The 20,646-nt window shown below is 42.5% G+C and overlaps 1 protein-coding gene across 5 annotated transcripts in view; it reads right to left on the reverse strand.

Moving 5' to 3' along the window:
• LOC138758823 (myosin phosphatase Rho-interacting protein-like) overlaps positions 1–20,646 on the reverse strand; it is a 260,679-nt gene that overhangs the window by 17,526 nt on the left and 222,507 nt on the right. For all 5 annotated transcript variants that reach the window (XM_069928231.1, XM_069928232.1, XM_069928233.1 and 2 more), the window contains 3 exons: positions 19,716–19,832; positions 1,488–1,635; positions 86–203 (listed from right to left, as the gene is read on the reverse strand). In XM_069928231.1, coding sequence (XP_069784332.1) covers positions 86–203; positions 1,488–1,635; positions 19,716–19,832 — 383 coding nt within the window. The remainder of the gene's footprint in view (positions 1–85; positions 204–1,487; positions 1,636–19,715; positions 19,833–20,646) is intronic.

The following is a 20,646-nucleotide window of genomic DNA, read 5'->3' on the forward strand; positions in this document are numbered from 1 at the left end:
CAACCATTTTTTCTGAATGCTAAATCTTATATCAGTAGAGCTCAGTGGCCCAGAGAGTATTTTGCTATCAACTTCTGACACTTACCTATGCTGTCTGCCCAGAGCCTCTATATCTGCATTCATGCCACTGATCTGTGAGCGGTGGGTTTTCTCCAACTCTCGATGCAGCTCCTCTCTATGGGCATTTTTCATTGCTTCAATCGCTACAGACAAACAGAAGACAACCAAGATCGGCTCAAAACAACAAGTTCTGTTTGCAGTATTCTTCTCGCATAGTGAAACATTCCAAGGAGTGTTTTCAAACAAAATTGGACACATTTGGGTAGCACGGTAGCGCAATGCTATAACAGAGCCTGGGTTCAAATCTGTGCTGTCAGGAGTTTGTACATTCTCTTGTGACCTGCGTGGATTTTCCCTGGGGCTCCAGTTTCCTCCCACACTCCAAAACACACAAGGTTGGTCAGTTAATGAGGTGCCATGGGTTTCAAATGCCAAAATCTGCTTCTACCATGGTGTAAATAAAAATAGAAATAAAATAAATTTATAAAATGTAGACAAGTGCAGCTAAACCAACAGGTTTTCAAGATGTTTTAAGGAGCCATCTTAAAGGGAGGAGGGGAGAGAGACACCAAGGCTGAAGGAAATGCAAGTTGAAAGTACAGCAGCTAGCGGCACTGTAATTAAAATCGGGGATGTTGGAAGAGACCGAAGCTGAGGGAGCTCGAATACCTTGGACAGGCAAAAGGCTGCAAGAGAATACAGAACGTTAAAGCCACCAAAACAGGGGACAATGCTGTTCAGCCTGGAGCCACTAACCAAAGGGGCAACGAGTAACCAGTACTTGGTCCAAAGAAACAGTTTTGTATCAGCAAAGATTTAGGAAGGTCAAGTCCAAAATGGCAAAGCCAGGGACGGAAGCTTCAGGAGTTGTTGAGGAAGACAGTAGTGTGAAGAGAGTGTTACATGATGGAGCAGCTCCACAAATTTGGGTACAATTCTGACATCAGGTGACATTTGTGTAAAGCTCCAGTTTCCTGCCACATCCCAAAGAGCTGCTCCATGGTTAACACATGGTAAATTACCTCTTTAAAGTCAAACAGGAAACCTGATGCCCGGGCAGGAAAAACCTAATTTGCAGCCTATAGAATAAGATGTGGGGGAATGGGAGAGATGGAATTTCTTTGCTGGGAGCTGGCATGGATTCCACAGGACAACCAGCCTCAAGTATGTTGGTATGCGTGCGAGTTACGCGAGATACAAATGGAGATGACAGGGACGTGCAGTTGGGAACTTGACATTCATCACTTCGAGATCTACGAAAAGGACAATCTGATTATGTCTCAACCGTCAAAGAGATTCAGTGGCAGCAAATAAAACAATGGGATCTGATGTCAAAATCTCATTCCAAATTTGGAACCAGTTACTGATTTAAAAGAAATTCAGACCCCGACGCCATTGTAAATTAATTTGCACATAAACATTTCTACCAGCTACAGTGGCAGCCGTTTCCTCGGCCAGGAGGCGATCTTTCTCCTCCTGCACCTTCTCCAGTTCTCGCTGGTACTGCTTTTGCAGCTCATCGATCACCTTCAAATGAGATTCTTCCATTGCTGTGAAACCACGCTCGCAGGTTTCCTGTAGAATGGATACACATTTGTTTACAGCGCGTTGCAGCCTTTTTACTTGGATTAATTCATTAGTAACAAATTTTCGTCCTAATCTCAAAGGTAGCTTCCCCTGCTTTCTGACAGACACATGCACCATTAGACTTCTGATACTTTGGTCCTTTTGACCAAGAGTTTCCACATTAATTTTAGATCTGGTAGTTGACTGCTAGAAGGGGACATGCTTCATCGTGGAAACTGGAGTTAAAACCAGAAAATTTGCAAATGCTGGGATCGAGGGCACTACACAAAAGTGCTAGAGAAATTAAGGTCACAAAGCATCTATCAGAAGTAAATGGCAGTCAATGTTTTGGGCCTGAGACCTTCATCGAGAATCTGGAAAAACAAATAGATGGCCGGTGTTAAAAGGTGGGGTCAGGTAGAGATGAGAGGAGCCTAGAGGTGGATACAGGTGGCGGGGAGAAGCTAAGAAGTGATTGGGCAGAGGGTAACTCTCTGATGCAAGAAGGGAAAAGGGTGGAGAGCTGAAGGAAAGGAGACAAGGCAGTAAGGAAAGAGACTGGGGAAGGAAAATTGGAGAAATCACTGTTTATGCCGCCTGGCTGAAGAATGCTAGGTCTATAAGGAATATAACAAGGATGACAGATGCTTGGGAAATGATTAAAAACAAAGGGACATCTAAATGCTCACAAAGGATAAATTGTACAAAATCTTCTAATTTCTGGTTTGTAATGCCAAAGGCATCCGCTATCTGAACAGCAGGTACCCAATTTGAGAATAATATGGAATTAGATAAATTAAAATGAGAGGATGTGCGGGTCCAGGAGTGAATGTTTAGTTCTGTTCCAACATACAGTACGTAATTGTACTCGATATGATATCCCATTCAGTCAAATGTTACATTATGCACTTTGTTTGATGAAACGACACTGCAGAATGTTGAATACAGAGGGATCAGTGTGTTCTGTGACACCACATTGACTTCAGGAGAGGAACAAAGACTACTGCCAACAGTAATGGTGCTGAAGGGGAGATAGTAGATAGCTTCAAGCTGTTATGAATACACAATCTGCAACTTGACCTTGGACAAGCACATCGACACCACAATCAACAAATCACATCAAACAGATCATTGACTTGGGTTTATTGTATATGTTGAACTTTTAGTGGGTAGAGAGGGGGGTGGGAAGGAGGGAGGGAAGGGAGGGGGGAAAAAGGGGAGAAAATGACACTGTATATTCAAGAGGGAAATGTTTGTGTGTATTTTGGTTAACATGGTTCAGAGTGTGAAAAATAAAATAAAAAAAAAAATTAAAAACCAGATCATTGACTTTAGGACATGGGGCACGTTTCAAAAATATCTCCATAAAGGGTTCCAACCTGAAACGTTGACTGGCCATTTCCCTGCCTGACCTACCGAGTCCCTCCAACTTCTCGCTGTTTGCTCGTGCATTTGGTCATAACATCCCCAATTGGCTGCCTGTCTTCAATTAATTTCAGTGTTTCTGAAGATTGCGTTATTTTCAATTGAAGCTTCAAAGGCACTTTTGGTCAAACTACCCTGGAGTTCCATTTCAGTTCTCATCAAATGTCTAAATGCTGCTCTTCCACCTTCAAAGCTACAAATGTTTCTTCACTACCATGACATTTCTTCTGCTTTGAATGGACATGGAAAAAAAAGTCCTTTTCAACTGGTTCACCATGCAGGTACGTTTAATGAGTGGCTTTCTTGAGAATGGAAGACATCTGATTCTGCTCAAACAACTTTTGTTATCAGGTCTGTACTTCTTACATGAGACCCCATTGTGTGGTTTTTAGGGCAAGATGAACTGCAGACAGCAAGCTCAACATTCAGTGTATGTAATGTTGGTTCGACGGCCTGGTTTAAAATGTTGTAGCACAATTTTAAATTCTTTGACTGTTTCTATCAGCTTCTAGGCTGGTGTTGAAGCATATCAGCTCCTGTCTGAGCACTGACATGGATGGGCTATCGTAGGAACAGGTTTACAGTGGATGCCAACTCGCTGACTCTACACAAAGCCCTGGAATATGACTACAGTTTGGCATTTAACACGTAACATCATCCCTCAAGACTGATAGGATAGTTTAGAAGGTCTATAGGATGTTGGGCTTCATTAACAGGAGATTGAGTTCAAACATTGAAAGGTCATATTGCAACTCTCCAAATCTATGGGGAGAGCACACTTGGAGTATTTTGTTCATTTCTGGTCACCTCATTACAGGAAGGATGTGGAAGCTATGGAGAGGGTGTAGAGGAGATTTACCAGGATGGGGCCTGAATTAAAAAATAAGTCTCTTATGAGGCAAATTTAGCAGAGCTGGGACTTTTCTCTTTGGAGCAAAGAAGGATGAGGGGACTTAATAGAGGTCTACAAGATTATGAAAGGCATAGATAGGATGGACAGCCAGCACCTGATTCCCACGACAGGAAGAGCATACAGCAGAGGACATATAGGAAAGGGAGGGGTTTAGGGGAGACAACAGGGTAAGTTGTTTACACAGAGTTGTGGGTGCCTGGAATGCCTTGCGAGGGATGGTGGCGGAGGTTGAAACATTAGGGGCATCTAAGAGACTCTTGGATAGGCACGTGGATGGAGGGCTCCAGGGTAGGGAGGGTTTAGTAATTATTTTAAGGAATATATGAGTGAGCACAACATCAAGGGCCTGTAGTTCCATCATCCCCTCACAACGGATCAGCACACTTGGCATATTACCAACTGAGATCCTACTTGAAGGACAAATTAGGAGGCAATTTGAGTTTACCAGAGGGAAGTAACCTTGAATATGTGATTACAGATACAATGATAATCAAAAGGTTTATAACAAATATGTATATTAAACTGCAAGAAAAGGAGAATGAGGAAACAAATGGTAAAACTAAACAAAAATGGGAACAAGATTTAAACATAAAGATAAAGAAGGAAACATGGGAGAAGTTATGCTCTGGAACGATGAGAAATACAATAAATACGAGGCTACGTATGATACAATATAACTGGATACACAGGCTATACATTACACCTCAAAAGTTAAATAAATGGGACCCAACAGTATCTGATAGATGTTTTCGATGTAAAAAAGAAATGGGAACAACAATTCACGCAATCTGGACATGTGAGAAAGTAGAAAAATTTTGGGATGATCTCAATCAGATATTAAATAAAATAACAGAAAACAATATACCAAAGAATCCAGAGATCTTTCTCCTAAGTAACATAAAAAACAAAGAATTTGGAATTGATTTGGAGGATGCACAAAAAAGATTTGTTAAGATAGCCCTAGCCGTAGCAAAAAAATGTATTATGTCAACCTGGAAATTGGAAGATAATTTGAAAATACAACAATGGTATATAGAAATGAATAAATGTATTCCATTAGAAAAAATAACATATAGTTTAAGAAATAATATTGAAATATTCGAACAAGTATGGGAGCCTTACATTAAATACAATAGCGAAAACCTACCGGGGACAAACATTACCTAAGTTGATGGAAGGAGAAGGAAAGAAAAGAATGGACTCAGTAGAATTTCTGGTGTATTTTTGTTGAATGACAACATTGTCTGACGGGTTTAATGCAACCTAGATTGTATACCTAAAATGGATGAGAGGGGGTGGTGGGGGGGTGGCTTGGGAGGAGGGAGGGGGGGGGAGAGAAAAAGTCACTGTATATGTGTGAAAAAGAAAAAGTGTACATCATGGCTAATGTGATCTATGGTGTGAAAAATAAAAAATTAAAAAAAAAACGGATCAGCAAACTCCAAGACCTGGGCCTCAACACCCCACTGTGTAATTGGATCATGGATTTCCTCACCTCCACACCCCAATCAATGAGGATCGGTAAGAATATCTACTCCACAACCTCATCAGTACCAGAGCACCACAGGGCTGCGTTCTTCGTCCCCTGCTTTACTCACTTCACCAATGACTGTGTGGCTTGGTACGACAATAACATTATCTACAAATTTGCTGATAATACCATGTAGTTGGTTGTATAAAGAAAAGTGATGAGTCAGCATACAGGAGGGACACTAAAAATTTGGTCGAAAGGTGTACCAAGAATAACCTCGCACTCAATGTGACCAAAACTAAGGAGTTGATTGTTGACTTCAGAAAGGGAAAGCCAGAGGTGTACGATCCAGTGAGCATTGGGGGATCAGAGGTGGAGAGGGTGGGAAAATTTAAGCTCTTGGGAGTCACCATTTTGGAGGATCTTTCCTGAACCCAACACACTAATGGCATCGTGAAGAAAGCACGTCAGCGCCTCTACTTTCTCAGGAGTTTGCAGAGGTTTGGTACGATGATCAGAAACCCTGGCACATTTCTACAGAGTTATGGGGGGAAGTGTGCTGACTGGCTGCATCACGGTCTGGTAGGGGGACGCCATATGCCCCTGAGCATAAAGTCCTCCAAAAGGTAGTGGACACAGCCCAGGATATCACAGGCAAAACCCTCCCCACAATCGAGAACATCTACAGGAAACACTGCCATTGGAGAGCAGCAGCAATCATCAATGATTCACACCACCCAGCACATGTTCTGTTCTCGCTGCTGCCATCAGGAAAGAGGTGTAAGTTCCACAACACTCGCACCATCAGGTTCAGGAACAGCTGCTACCCCTCCACCATCAGACTCTTCAACAACAAACTCAATCAGGGACTCTCTTACTTCTGCACTTTATTGATATTTTTATTCCGTCTGTATTGCACAGTCAGTTTACATTCATTATTTGTTTACATGTACGTTGTGCACGTTTTTTTTGCACTACCAATTGGTGGTAATTCTGGGAAAAAGAATCTCAGGGTTGTATGTGATGTCATGCGTGTACTCTGACAATAAATCTGAATCTGCAGTTCTCACTGTTGAACAGTTTTAGAAACCTGAAGCTTCATAGTTTATCAATTTGTAGTTTGAGTTCCTCATTACTAAGTCAAAGTTCAGTAAATTGATAATTGAAACTGAAAGTGTTCTCTCCAGCTCATACTATTTGTGTTGGAACTGGCTGAGCACAGTTTCTCCACTTTCTTCTATGCCTCTGCCAGGCTACTCCCCAGAGCAGTTATCTTAACGAGGGCTTCAGTGAGTTTTGTGTTTTTTGGCTTTAACATTTTCATTTACCTTTTTGGCCTCTTTTAGTTCTGCACGTTTATCTTAAAACATTTTTAGTTTGCCTGAGTACACCAGTTGACCTTTCACATCCATGCTCTAAATGTGAAATTAGCTCGAGTTCCGCAGTTAGCCTTTTATCAATTGAATAACCAACTCCTTCTATCTGCACTTTAGCTTTACTTTCTTGTAACTAAGATCTTTAATATGCTGCATTAACTTTGAATGATTATTTCTTTTTCTTACGTTTCCTGGCTGTTCTCCAATGAAATTGTTGGCAACTTGACATCGAAGTATTCAAGCTGTTGCTTTCCTTCACTGTGAATACCTTCTCTCCTGTAACCCTCATCTTTTGCCTTGGATCAATTCCATTTCATAAAATTGTTTTGCTATCAGTTTCTAAAGAGAATTTCTTTCCTGGTACCACACTGAATACTGATGTTATTTAGCCTGCCCAGACTGATTTTCTAAATTCTTGTTTTCAAATTTTATTGTTTCCCTTGATCCCTGAATAGCTGATATTTCCTGCACGTGTCTATTTTCTCTGTTCTTCATTTGGAATCTGATGGTGCTTTTGCTCTTAATGTCTTCTGTTAAACATAGACCAGATCAGTACAGGAACAGGCCCTTTGGCTCACATCTGTGCAGGACACTTGCCAGCACATGGCCCTCCATTCTCTGCCTGTTCATCTGCTGTCCAAATGCCTTTTAAACATTGCTGTTGCATCAGCTTCCACCACTTCCCCAGCAGCACATTCCAGGCACCCACCACTCTGTACAAACACACACTCGCCTTGTTCATCTTGTTTAAACACTCGCTCTCTCTTAGACCTGTGTACTCTGGGGAGTGATATTTCCTCACTGCGAAAAAGACTGACCACCTGCCCTATCTATGCCTCTCATCATATGATCACTTCCATCAGGTCACTCCTCACCCTCCAATGCTTCAGAGAAAATAATCCAATCTCTCCTTATAGCTCATACTCTCTAATCCTATTGAATCTCTTTTCTGCACCTCACAAAGCCTCCACATCCTTCTACTAATGCAATGACCAGAACTGCACACAACATTCCAAAGGTGACCTGACAAAAGTTCTGTAAAACTGCCATGCATCTTCCCAACTCTTATACTCGACCAATGAAGGCAAGCACACCACCCCATCCATTTGTGTTGCCACTTTCACCCCAAATCCCTCTTCATCAATTCTTCCAATGGTCCTCCCATTCATTGCACACTTTCCTCTTGCATTGGACTTGCCAAAATGCAACATGTCCTCTGCCATTTATTCCAACTGATCCATATCCTGGTTTATATTTTGATAAACCTTCCTCACTATCCACGTCCAACCATTTTCATGTAATCTGCATATTTACTAATCAGATACTTTTGCCCAAATCGTAAATATATAAATAGATAGACAGATAAATAAATAAACAGATATCTCACAAAGAACAGAGGTGTCGGCATTGGTCCGTGTGGAACGTCACTGGTCACAGATGTCCAATCAGGAAAACACCCCTCTACCACGACTCTCTCCTGTCCAAGCCAATTTTGTATCCAATTAACCAAGTCACCTCTGGACCAACCATTATCAAATGCTGTGCTAAAGTTCATGTAGCAAACATCAAGCACCTTTATCATTTCCTCACATAGGTTCAAATTTGCAAATACATGTCCTCCCATGGACAAAGCCACAATGAAAACTCCCAAAAGGCTGATCCTTTTCCAAATGCTATCGTATCCCAAAGAACCTTTTCCAATAATTCCCCAACACTGATCCAAGGGTCAGCAGCCTATAATTTTCTGGGTTACCCCCATATCCTGAACATTTGAAAAACATCAGCTCTGTCCAGTCTTCTGATACCTTGCTAGTCCAACTCCCAGTGGCCTCCTCCTTTTGTGTCCTGGGTTTATCCTCCCAGGCTCTGGAGACTTATCCATCTTAAGATCATTCAAAAGACCCAAAGCCCCTACCCCAATATCAACATGCCCAAGAATATCAATATACTTCTCCCTCCCTGAATACAATTCTCCACCCTCCTCTGAATAATTTAATCTAACCTGACTAAAATATTCGGGGAGTCCTCATTCAAAACCAGAGAACAGTGGAGTCAAGGTAAGAAGTGGATCTCAAATGGGAGACTGCCCTCCAGCTGTTCACATAAGTCCCTACCCAGAGATTAAATCTGGCCCCGAAAATTCCTAAATAAACAACCATTAAAATGCCATCTACTTCCAACATTAAAAACATAAGAATTACTTTTGTAAACCATAGAAAAACCTGGCTTTTCTTGGTATTAACCTCAAGGCCCCAAGGTTTTTTGACAGATTGGCAGAGTTGTGTATTTCTGCACTTTATGGCTATATGTACAATTGGTAGACAGATATGAATGTTTTGGTATGTGACAATTCACTTTTCCTTGTCAAGTTGAGGCAGGGTCCTTTTTGTCATTTAAGAGAAGGTTGGATGTGTACATGGTTGGAGGGTTATGGGCAGAGAGTTGGAGGGGGAAACTAGTGGAGTTGTTCAAGTGAACTGGCACGGACTTGAAGGGCCGTTATGGCTCGTTTCCGTGCTGTAAACTGTTATATGGTTATATGTCTTTGTGAGATTCTTTTACTGACTTTCACTGAAGAGGAGTCTTTAAGAAAGATACAGCTGTGTCTGCTTAAACATTAATTACGACTGTATGTTAAATTGCATGGGGGGTTGGTGGGGAGTGATGAGGGGGAGGGGATAAATACAGACTCTGTACATACACGACAATGATGGAAAGAATGAATGGTTTGTCAAGTTTTGCGAGTCCATGATAAGAAAGAGAAAGTTCCAGCTTCTGGCCCGGAGAGAACGTCTTTGGCAGGGCTTTGCAAACTGGATCTCAGTGCCTTGGCTAGGCTATAACTTCATACAAGACATTGTTGGCAAAGACAAGGGATGCAAAAAATATATCATTGAACCCTAAACAGAAACCACATCCATCCCTATCCAAAGAGCCCAAGAAAATGCCCATTGTGATGCTAAAATGCAGGTGGGTCTCCCTGCTTCTCACGCCTCAAGTTAGGGATGGGTGCTGTTTTCAATTACCATTAACAAGTCTGTACACAAGTAAGTGGAGAGGTTCATAAACTGAGTGTTGGCTCCCATGCGACCTAAATCTTTAATAATCAGCTTCCATTGAAGGTCAAGTAAGTGGCCACATCTATAGATCTTGATGAATCCTCTTGGTCTCCCCTTCATTGAATTACTGAGAATAGCGATATTCTCATCTCCTTCTTCTTGTCCACGTTGAGACTCAGATTGTTCCTCTCACACCATTTCACAAGAATTTCCACCTTTTCTCTGCAGTGCGACTCATTAGCTGCCTTGAATCCCTTTGTCAGATGTTAAGGGTGTTCACCCCAGCCAATCTTTTTTACCAGTATGTCAGCGAACAGCCTTAATATTAAAGGCCCCATTTTTGCTTGCGCCAATTATAAATATTTTTCAATTTAATTGGGTTGTCCGACTTTGGAATGACAGTGTGACTGCTCTTAATACTAGAAGGAATATTACTTAACGAACTCAAGAGGAAAATATTTTATCCAAGCCACCAACATTTGTTCAAGTTCATGTTTATTATCATCCGATTGTACTGGTTACAACCTGATGAAATAGTGTTTTCCTGTCCTTGGTGTAAAATATGCAGACACACAACCAGACGTAACACACATACAGACAAACAATACATACGCAGGACAAATATACATGTACACAAATAAATAAAGAGATTCTTTAGTAAATATGCGAGTCTTGGATGGTCAGTGTGAGCAATGCCTTTGGTCGTTCAGCATTCTCACTGCCCGTGGGAGGAAGCTGTTCCTCAGCCTGGTGGTGCTGGCTCTGATCCTTTCCCAATGCAGAGCAGCTGAAAGATGCTATGTGCAGGGTGGTAGGAATCCTCAACGATTTTGCTGCCCCTCTTCAAACAACAATTCCAGTAGATCACGTTGATGAGGAGGGTGGGGGGGGGGGAGTGGTGGGGAGGGAGGGAGACCCAATTGATACTCTCTGCCGCTCTTATGGTCCTGTGGATTGGCCTCCAATCCACTTTTCTACAGCAACTATACCACACTGTGATGCTGCCAGCCAGGATGCTTTCGATAGAGCTCCTGTGGAAAGTTGTCACAATGGTGGCTGGTAGCCACGGCCACTTCGGTCTTCTCAGGAAGTGCAGTCACTGCTGCGCCTTCCCAACAAGTGAGGAGATGATATGTGTCCACGATAGGTCACTTCTTGTGCAGAATTCAAGGAAACTGGTGCTCTCTTCTCGCTCCACTACCAAGCTATTGATGTTTAATGGAGGGTGGTCATTCCTGGTCCTCCTGAAGTCCATGATCATCTCCTTCTTCTTGTCCACGTTGAGACTCAGATTGTTCCTCTCACACCATTTCACAAGAATTTCCACCTTTTCTCTGCAGTGCGACTCATCGTTGTTGCTGATGAGACCAACTACTGTTGGATCATATGCAAACTTGATGACACTGTTGGAGCTGGATTTGACAATGCAGTCATGGGTCAGTAGCGTGAACAGGAGCAGTGCTCGACTTTCTGCCAACCAGGACAGACTGTGATCTTTCCATTAGGATGTTCAGAATCCAGTTACAGAGAGAGGTATTGAGTTCAAGCGAGGAGCATTTCTCCACCAGCCTCTGGGGAATGATTGTATTAAACACCGAGCTGAAGTTGATGAACAGCAGCCTGGCGCATGAGGTGTCGTTCTCCAGGTGGGTTGGAAATAGGCAAACTGAAATGGATCCAGTGTTTCTGGGAGGTGTGCTTTAATCATTCCATCACCAGACGCATGAAGCATTTCATAATAGTGGAGGTTAGTGTCACAGGGCGGTAGTCATTGAGGCCTGTTTCTGTTGCCCTCTGATACTCGGATGATAGTGGCTATCTTGAACCCTTTGGGAACAATGGATTGCTGCAGTGAAGTGTTGAAGATGTGCTTGGGTATTTATTCACCCGAGGGAGATCAACAATTGACTCCCCTTGAAGAACCTCACCAACTTCCTCTGGCTCTATGCATAAATTCCCTCCTTTGTCCTTAGAGAACAAATTGGTCCTTCCCTTTCTTTCACTGTATAAAATACCTTGGGAAACCTTGGTATTCTACAGATGTGCGGTGGAAAGTGTGCTGAGTGGCTGCATCACGGTCTGGTATGGGAGACACCAAAACCCCTGAATGATTCTGATCGACTACAGTTCAATATTTAACACCATCATCCACTCAAAACTGATCAGCAAACTCCAAAACTTGGGACTCAACACCCCACCGTGTAATTGGATCCTGGATTTCCTCACCTCCAGACCCCAATCAGTGAGGATTGGTAAGAACATCTCCTCCACAGTCTCCATCAGTACCGGAGGCTGCATTCTTAGCCCCCTGACCTAATAATTTTACATCTGCGACTGTGTGGCTGGTACGACAATAACACCATCTACAAATTTGCTGACGATACCACAGTTGAGGGTTGTATAAAGGAAGGTAATGAGGCAGAACAGAGGATTAAAATCTTAGCTGAACGGTGCACCAACAACAACATGTACAGGGAACGCTGCCATCGGGGAGCAGCAGTAAGCATCAAGGATCCTCACCATCCAGAATGCTCTCTGTCCTCACTGTTGCCATCAGGAAAGAGGTATTGGTGTCACAAGACTCGCACCACCAGCTTCAGGAACAGCTGCTCCCCCCTCCACCATCAGACTCCTCAACAACAAACTCAATCAGGGGCTCGTTTAAGGACTTATTTGTGGACTTTATTGATTCTTTTTATTTTCTCTGTATTGCACAGTCAGTTTACATTCATTATCTGTTTGCAGTTCTTTGTTTGTTTACGTGTAATTTTTTTGCACCACCAGTAAGTGGTCATTCTGCCTTGCGCACATAAAAAGGAATCTCAGGGTTGTATGTGATATCATGTATGTACTCTGACAATCAATCTGAAATCAGAATCTCAGTTAAACACTTCAAATGTTGAAAGCTGTGGATAGAGTAGATGTAGAAAGGTTGTTTCCCATGGTGGCAGGTCTCTGGATGTATTTAAGTGAGAGATTGATGGGTTCTTGATTAGACAGGGCATCAAAGGTTAAGGGGAGAAGTCCAAGCAGTGGGGATGAGTGGAAAAATGGAACAGCTCATGAAGAAAGGGCAGGGAGACTCAACAAGCTAAATAGCCTTTGTCTGCTCCTATGCTGGTGAATCACTGCACCCTTTCCAAAGTAACATCCTTCATGTAATTTACATTCCTTGATACTTTAAATTTCTTGTCCTTGTTTCTCGAACCTGTTCCTTCTTGCCTCTTGGAACTCAGTTGTCCCTGCAATGTTTGTCCTTCCATCTATGCCTTTGGATGGAACTATTTGCTTCCTGGTAGTTTTGATTGAAAGTCTGCATATGCTGGTTGTGTGGAGTTTGATGCCAGTACTGAGCAGCAAGCCTCTTTTGGAGATCTCAGTTTAGCTTTTAGACCTTTGGCCAGACTGACGATGGTGAGTTGTGCTCCTGTTGTCTGAAAGCAACTCCAGAGTACCACATCTCTGGTGATACTGGATCAAAGATATTGCTGATCTGAAAGATTCCTTCACTGTTGTCCTCTTCCGTGCTGCAAATAACCGCTGCTTGTTAATTGGAGCAGTGTGAGAGAAGATTGATGACAAACTTTCAGATTCCTAGAAACAATTCCAATCGAGAAAAACCCATACACTAGCGATCAAGTTATCTGAGACTTTATTCACTGGAATTCAGAGGAATGGGAGGCGGGTCATGTGATGAGGAGCGAGCAAGCAGTAAGACGTTGACCCCCAGAGCTCCCAGAGCAGAAGAATTAAAAACGGTTCAAAAAGTCCAAAAAAGAACATCAAAAATGACAAAAGTGGACAAATAAAAGCCTCTACCTTGCTAAAATGGGGAAAAAGAGCATCAAACAAGTTAAGGCAGCCAACAAGGTGGGAGGAACGGTCAGCACCTGATCGAGCCCGCCTCGTGGAGGCCAAGATGGCGATGATAAGTCCAAGTCCGGGAGGTCCCATCATTGGAAGTCCCGACCCGCTGAGAACGAACAAGGCTCGCCCAAGTCTACAGCAGGAGGTAAGACCGACTTGGGGAGGAGAGATGAGCGATGGAATGGTCTCTGGCCAAGTGTCAGGAAATGAGGGGCCCGCAGAAGGATCCGAGCTTTGAGATGCAGCATGCGCTGCATCCCTCCTCATCGAAGACAATGAGCGAAGAGTGCCCAGGAGCGCAGCACGACAGGCGGTGTGAGCAACTCACCTGGGGATGTGGGAGACCTCAGCCCTGTGTCGGGAAGTGGACGGTTGGAGGAATAAGATTGGGCAAGGACAGACATGAGACAGTGGAGATATGGGGGTACACAAATCTGGGGGTTCCCGGGGCAATGATCAAGAGCATAAAATATGATAGTTTTAATATTAATGGTTTGAATGGATTGGTAAAGAGGAAACAAGTCGTGGAGCACATGAAACAAATGGGAGCTGTTCTGGTCTTTCTCCAAGAAACACATTTAATGGAGTGGGAACATCAAAAACTAAAAAGGGGATGGGTGGGTCAGGTAATATCATCGTTCAGCTCGCAAGAAAGGGGGGTGGAAATTTTGATAGGGAAGAGTGTTCTGGTGAGAGGGCAGAATGTGACCACAGACAAAATGGGCAGATTTTAATGGTGCACTGTCAGATAGATTCAGAATCTTGGACCCTATTAAATGTATATGTCCCCAACTTTGGCAACAAAATGTTCCTACAGGGCACTTTCCTAAGATTGACAGAAGGAAAGGAGAACATTCTGAATGGGGAAGATTTTAATTTTTGTCTGGATGCTGTCTTAGATAAGTCAACAAAGAAAATAGTTAAAGCAAAGGCGGTGAGGGCTACCATTGGCTATTCAAAGGAGCTGAATTTGACAGATGTGTGGAGGTGGAAACATCTGAGGGAGAGGGATTATTACTTCTACTCAAAACAAAATGACTCCTACTCTAGAATCGATTTTTTCTTGGCTTCAGCCCACAAAGAGGGTAGAATCATGGAGGCTGAGTACACAGTGAGACTCCTCTCAGATCATTTAATCCTGACATTAACAATAGAAATGCCAGGTGAGCAGGATACAGTATACAGATAGTGTCTTAATACGTTGCTGTTAAAGAAGCCCGAGATTTGTTAAGAGCGCAGATAGATGTTCAGCAAGACTGTACCTCTAATCCAAATAAATTTCTCCTATGGGTCACCCTCAAAGCATATTTGAGAGGCCAGGTAATTGGATACTCCAAGTCAGTGAAGAAAGAATATGAGGGAGGTGGATGAATTGGAACAAGAAATTACTCACAGAAAAGGAGTATCAGAAATCAGGCTCAGAGGACCACGACAGGGCTCTAATACAATACGCTTCAAACGTATAGTGTGGAAAAGGCCATAATACAGTCAAAACAAAAATACTACAAACTGGAAGAGAGAGATCATAAAATCCTCTCTTGACAGTTGAGGACAGAACAGGCCTCAAGGCCGATCAATGCAATTCAAGCTGGGAATGGCAGGATCTTGTATAAACCAAAAGAGATCAATTAGACCTTCAAAGAATTTTATGAGGGTCTATACAAATCAGAGCTAACAGGGGAGATCTGATAAGGTCAAAGGGTCCCTGTCCAAATAAGAGCTTCCAAATTTGGACCCAGAAGAACAGGAGAGGAAGAGATAAGAGAAAGCACTGAACTCACTGCAGGCTAATAAGTCACCAGGGAAGGATGGGTTTCCACCTGAGTTTTATAAGGAATTTAAAGATTTACTGAAGCCTCTCTATATGGAGGTGGTGGACCAGGCAATGGAGACCCATACTCTCCCAGAATCCTTTTCAACAGCAATCATTACGACGATACTCAAAAAAGACAAAGATCCACTATTGCTGTCCTCCTATAGACTTATCTCACTGTTAAATACAAACTATAAAATACTTGCCAAAACCCTGGTGATTAATTGGCAAAATATTTGCCAAAACTTAATAAACAAAAACCAAGGAGGCTTTGTGCAAAAGAGAGAGGCAGCGGACAATATTTGCAGACTGTTGAGTATAATGCATCTGACACAAACCAGGAATGAGAGGGGTCTGGTGTTGGAACAGCATCAGGTGCATAGAGGACTGTTAGGAGGAGGGGCTCCTAATGTCATTCACAAAACTCAGGCATAAATATGATTTATCAAACTAGACAATCCACTGTTACCTTCAGATAAGATCTTTTCTACAAGACAAATTAGGTCCAATTATGGCCCTGCCAAAATGCAGCAACATAGAGGCCATGATTCAAAGAGGGAACACACAAAAGTTCATCTCAACAATGTATCTCTTGCTCGAAGTGGAAGAACCAGCATGACTACAACCATCAACACACGGTACAGGCTGGTGTAGTACAAATTTTCTACACCAGCTGTATCTGACACTGCAAAAAATCGAGCAGATCTAAACCAGAATTATCAGATCAATGTTTTAGATGCAGCATTGAGACATGAACCTTTGTGCATACAACCTGGACATGCACCAAGGTGAGACCCTTTGGGTGGAACTAGGTCAAGTCCTAGGAAAAATCATAGGCAAAGAATTCCCGCAGGACCCTGAGTTGTTCCTGTTGGGAAATATAATGGACATAAGACTTACGATGAACCTGTTCAAATTTCAAATCCAATTTGTAATGATCACATTGGCAGTGGCCAGGAAGTACATAGCGGTTACCTGGAAATCCGACTCCTGCCTGACCATTACTCGCTGGAACATGGAAATGCAAAGCTATATTCTCCTGGAAAAAAATCACTTACAAGTTAAGGAAAAAATACGACATTTTCAAAAAAATTTGGCAAACATATTGGTAACGTTCTACTGGAGCGTAGAAGATTGAGGGGAGACTTGATAGAGGTGTTTAAGATTTTAAAAGGGAAAGACAGAGTAAATGTGGATAGGCTTTTTCAATTAAGAGTGGGGGAGATTCAAACTAGAGGGCATGGTTTAAGATTGAAGGGGGAAAATTATAAGGGGAACATGAGGGGAAATTTCTTTATGCAAAGGGTGGTGGGGATGTGGAATGAGCTTCTGGCAGACGTGGTTGAGGCGGGATCATTGGTTACATTTAAGGATAGACTAGATAGTTACATGGAGAGGAGAGGACTGGAGGGGTATGGACCGGGTGCTGGTCAGTGGGACTAGGAGGGTGGGAATTTGTTAACGCATGGACTAGTAGGGCCGAACTGGCCTGTTCTATGCTGTAAATGGTTATATGGTTATATTTAAATTTAATGGGAGCACAACTATAGGTAGACTGTCATGTTTCGCCGCCCCGCCTTACCTGCCTACTCCTCAGCCTTTTGTGGGGGGGGGGCGGGGGGCGCATGGAGGGCCCAACTCATCCCAACCAGGTAAAGTCAAGAAAAGAAAGCAGCCTGGGCTCTGAGCACCGTGCCGTGACAAATCTACCAAATCCCGATACAAGTTTTGCCCCTATGTTGAAAATGTCTTTAGCGTCCTATAAACATATAACCATATAACTATTTACAGCATGGAAACAGGCCATGTCGGTCCTTCGAGTCCGCACCGGTTCACTTGAACAACTCCACTAGCTCAAACCGTCCCGCTCAATGCCCATAACCTTCCAACCCCCTCACCTCCATGTATACAACCAACCTTCTCTTGAATGACAGAAGGGACCCTGCCACAACTATCTCTTTTGGAAGATCATTCCATACTGCCACCACTCGCTGAGTGAAAAAGCATCTTCTCTTAAAGTTTTCCCCCCTTACCCTTAATTCATGCCCTCTAGTTCGAATCTCCCCTGCCCTCAGGGGAAAAAGTCTGTTTTTGTCTAGTTTATCAATTCCTTTCGTAATTTTAAAAACCTCTATCAAGTCCTATATACTATGATTTATGAAGGCCAGCAGACCATATGCCTTCTTAACCACCCTATCTACATGGGAGTCCACCTTCAATTAACTCTGTACCGTAACACCCAGGTCCTTCTGTTCTTCTGCTTGCCTTAATGCCCCCCTCCCTTAACTGCATATGTCCTATTCTGGTTATTTTTACCGAAATGCAACACCTCGCACTTGTCTACATTGAATTCCATCTGCCATCTTTCAGCCCACTCTTCCAAACAAACCAAATCCTTCCGTAACCCAAGAAAACCTTCCTCACAATCCACTGCTCCCCCTATTTTCATATCATCCACATATTTACTTATCCAGTTAACCACACCCTCCCCTAAATTATTGATAAACAACAAGGGACCCAGCACCGATCCCTGAGGCACCCTGCTTGTCACATGCTTCCATCCTGACAAGACAGTTGTCCACCATGACCCTCTTCTGACTATCCTCCAGCCATCTCTGAACCCATGTCACAATTTCTCTTCGAATACTTAGTGACTGAACTTTCCTTATTAACCTACCACGCGGAACCTTATCAAAAGCCTTTATAAAACCGCCCTACCTTCATCCACTTTTTTTGTCACCTGCTCGAAAAACTCAACAAGGTTCGTCAAACATGACTTTCCCTTTACAAACCCATGCTGGGTGCCCCTAATCAATCCCTGCCTATCCAGATATGCATATATACTATCGCGAAGAATACCCTCCATAACCTTCCCCACCACCGAAGTTAAACTTACTGGCCGATAATTACTTGGCCTACCCTTAATGCCTTTTTTAAACAACGGAACTACATTCGCAACCCTCCAATCCCGCGGTACCACATCTTCCTCCAGTGATCTTTGAAAAATCACTGTCAGTGCCTCCGCTATTTATTTGCTCCCTTAAAGTCCTGGGAAAAATGTCATCAGCGCCAGGAGACTTATCCGTCTTTATTGACCCTAGAAGCTCCAAAACCCTCGCTTTACTAATCCCTATCCTCTCCATAACTAAGCCCTTTGCCTCACTTATCTCATATAGCCCAATGTCCCTTTCCCTCGTGAATACAGACAAGAAAAAATTGTTTAATATCTCTCTCATCTCATACAGTTCCTTACATAGTTCTCTGGTCCCATCATCCAGTGGACCTACTCTATCTTTAACCTTCCTTTTACTGTTCATGTATCTGTAAAAACCCTTAGGATTCACCTTTGCCTTACTAGCTATAGACTCCTCATACCTTCTTTTTGCCTGTGTAATTGTGATCAGTTAAATGTCTAGTGTTGAATATAGGGTTTGGGGAGGAAGGGAGATAAAAAGAGCTTGAACTCTGCAGAAACTGTATAAAATGAACAACTGTAAATTGTCATCAATGCCGACCATCTGAACATTGACACTGAAAATGTTGATAACTGAGTTCGAGACTGGAAAATATTAAATATTCAAAAAAAAAAGAATGGGATGCAAGCTGAATACAACATATACAATTATGAAATTACATAAGATAGAGGCAGAAAAGTTGTTTCTACTGGCAGGTGAAGTAGATTTAGGATGAAAATGAAGAGGAACTGTTTCTCCCAAAGTAGTGAATCTGTGGAATTCTCTGCCCAAGGAAGCACGAGAGGTGGCCTCATTTTATATATATTAAGATACAGTTAGAAAGGTTTCTGCTTGAAGAAGGACTCAGGGCTGAAACATGGGCAAAATATTTCTGTGTGTTTTCACACGTTTTGCACCGAACACCGGAGAACAGTTTTGTTGGGTTGTAATTGTGCCATCAGATGACCATAAACTTGATTAAAGTTGACAAATTAATTAAATAAGAGCATATTGGAAAAGAATGCAGCATTTATTGTCTGGAGATTTAACACATGATATAAAATTATTTTTAAAAAAATCATCCCTCACAAAACCCAAGTTCCAAACTGATTATTTAAATACAAAAATGTAAATAGAAGGAGCAGACAATATTTTAAAATGTATTATTCACCTTGGATTGAATGGTAACATCAGGCCTACAATTTGCTTACCTGCAGAACATAGCCATCCCGTGCAGTGTGCTCCCGTTCCTGGGCTGCCTTCAACTGCTTCTGCAGCTCTCTGTTTTCTTTGTCCAGCCTGGAGACCTCCTGATTTAACTTGTCCAACTGTAGAGATCAGAATCACACAATGAATGCCTGTAGCTTCCCACAGTTGGGACAGGGACAAGACCCAGAGTTGAGGTCCAAAGAATGATTGAGGACCCTTTCCATCCAGCACCCAGCATCTTCGACCCACTACCATCAGGAAGGTGGTACAGGAGCATCAAAATCAAGGCTGCCAGGCTGGGAAATAGCTTCTTCCCGCAGGCTGTGAGGTAGGTGAACAGTTTCCTGTAACTGAGTAAATTAGTCCAAAATATGCATTTATACTGATTTCAAATTAAATCTTTATGTATATATGTGATTATTATGTGGTGTGTAATGTGTGTGAATGTATGTGCATTGTGGTGCAGAGAAACGTTTCCTCTTGCATGTACTCAGTCAGATGCTAATAAACTTGAACTTGAGGTAAAGTTTGTCATAGACTTGCTCTATTATAGAGCAAGTTCACACAGGGGATGAATAACTGAAATTATAGAAGAATAGATAAAGAGAACGAGGTAAAACTTCTGAAATGTAAGTGAACTTTTACTGAAGAAACCTGGTTCTCCCTGAAGTGCAAGAGGCTGGGGGGAGATTTTATCAACATATATAGAAGGAGAATTGATAAAGTAGATAGGGGCGTCTAAAACTAGACCAATGGATAGATTAGAGGGGAATTATTTAAAGATCTGATTAACATGTTTTTCACAGAGGGTGCAGAGTACACACAAGCTGCCAGTGAAGGTGGTAGAGCCGGGTACAATTATGGTATTGAAAAAGCATTTGGACTGGAAAATGAAGAGGAAAGAAATAGGGCAGAGGTTTGCAACCATTTTTT

This window comes from Narcine bancroftii, chromosome 3 (assembly GCF_036971445.1).
Source record: "Narcine bancroftii isolate sNarBan1 chromosome 3, sNarBan1.hap1, whole genome shotgun sequence".
In the NCBI taxonomy this organism is placed as follows: Eukaryota; Metazoa; Chordata; class Chondrichthyes; order Torpediniformes; family Narcinidae; genus Narcine; species Narcine bancroftii.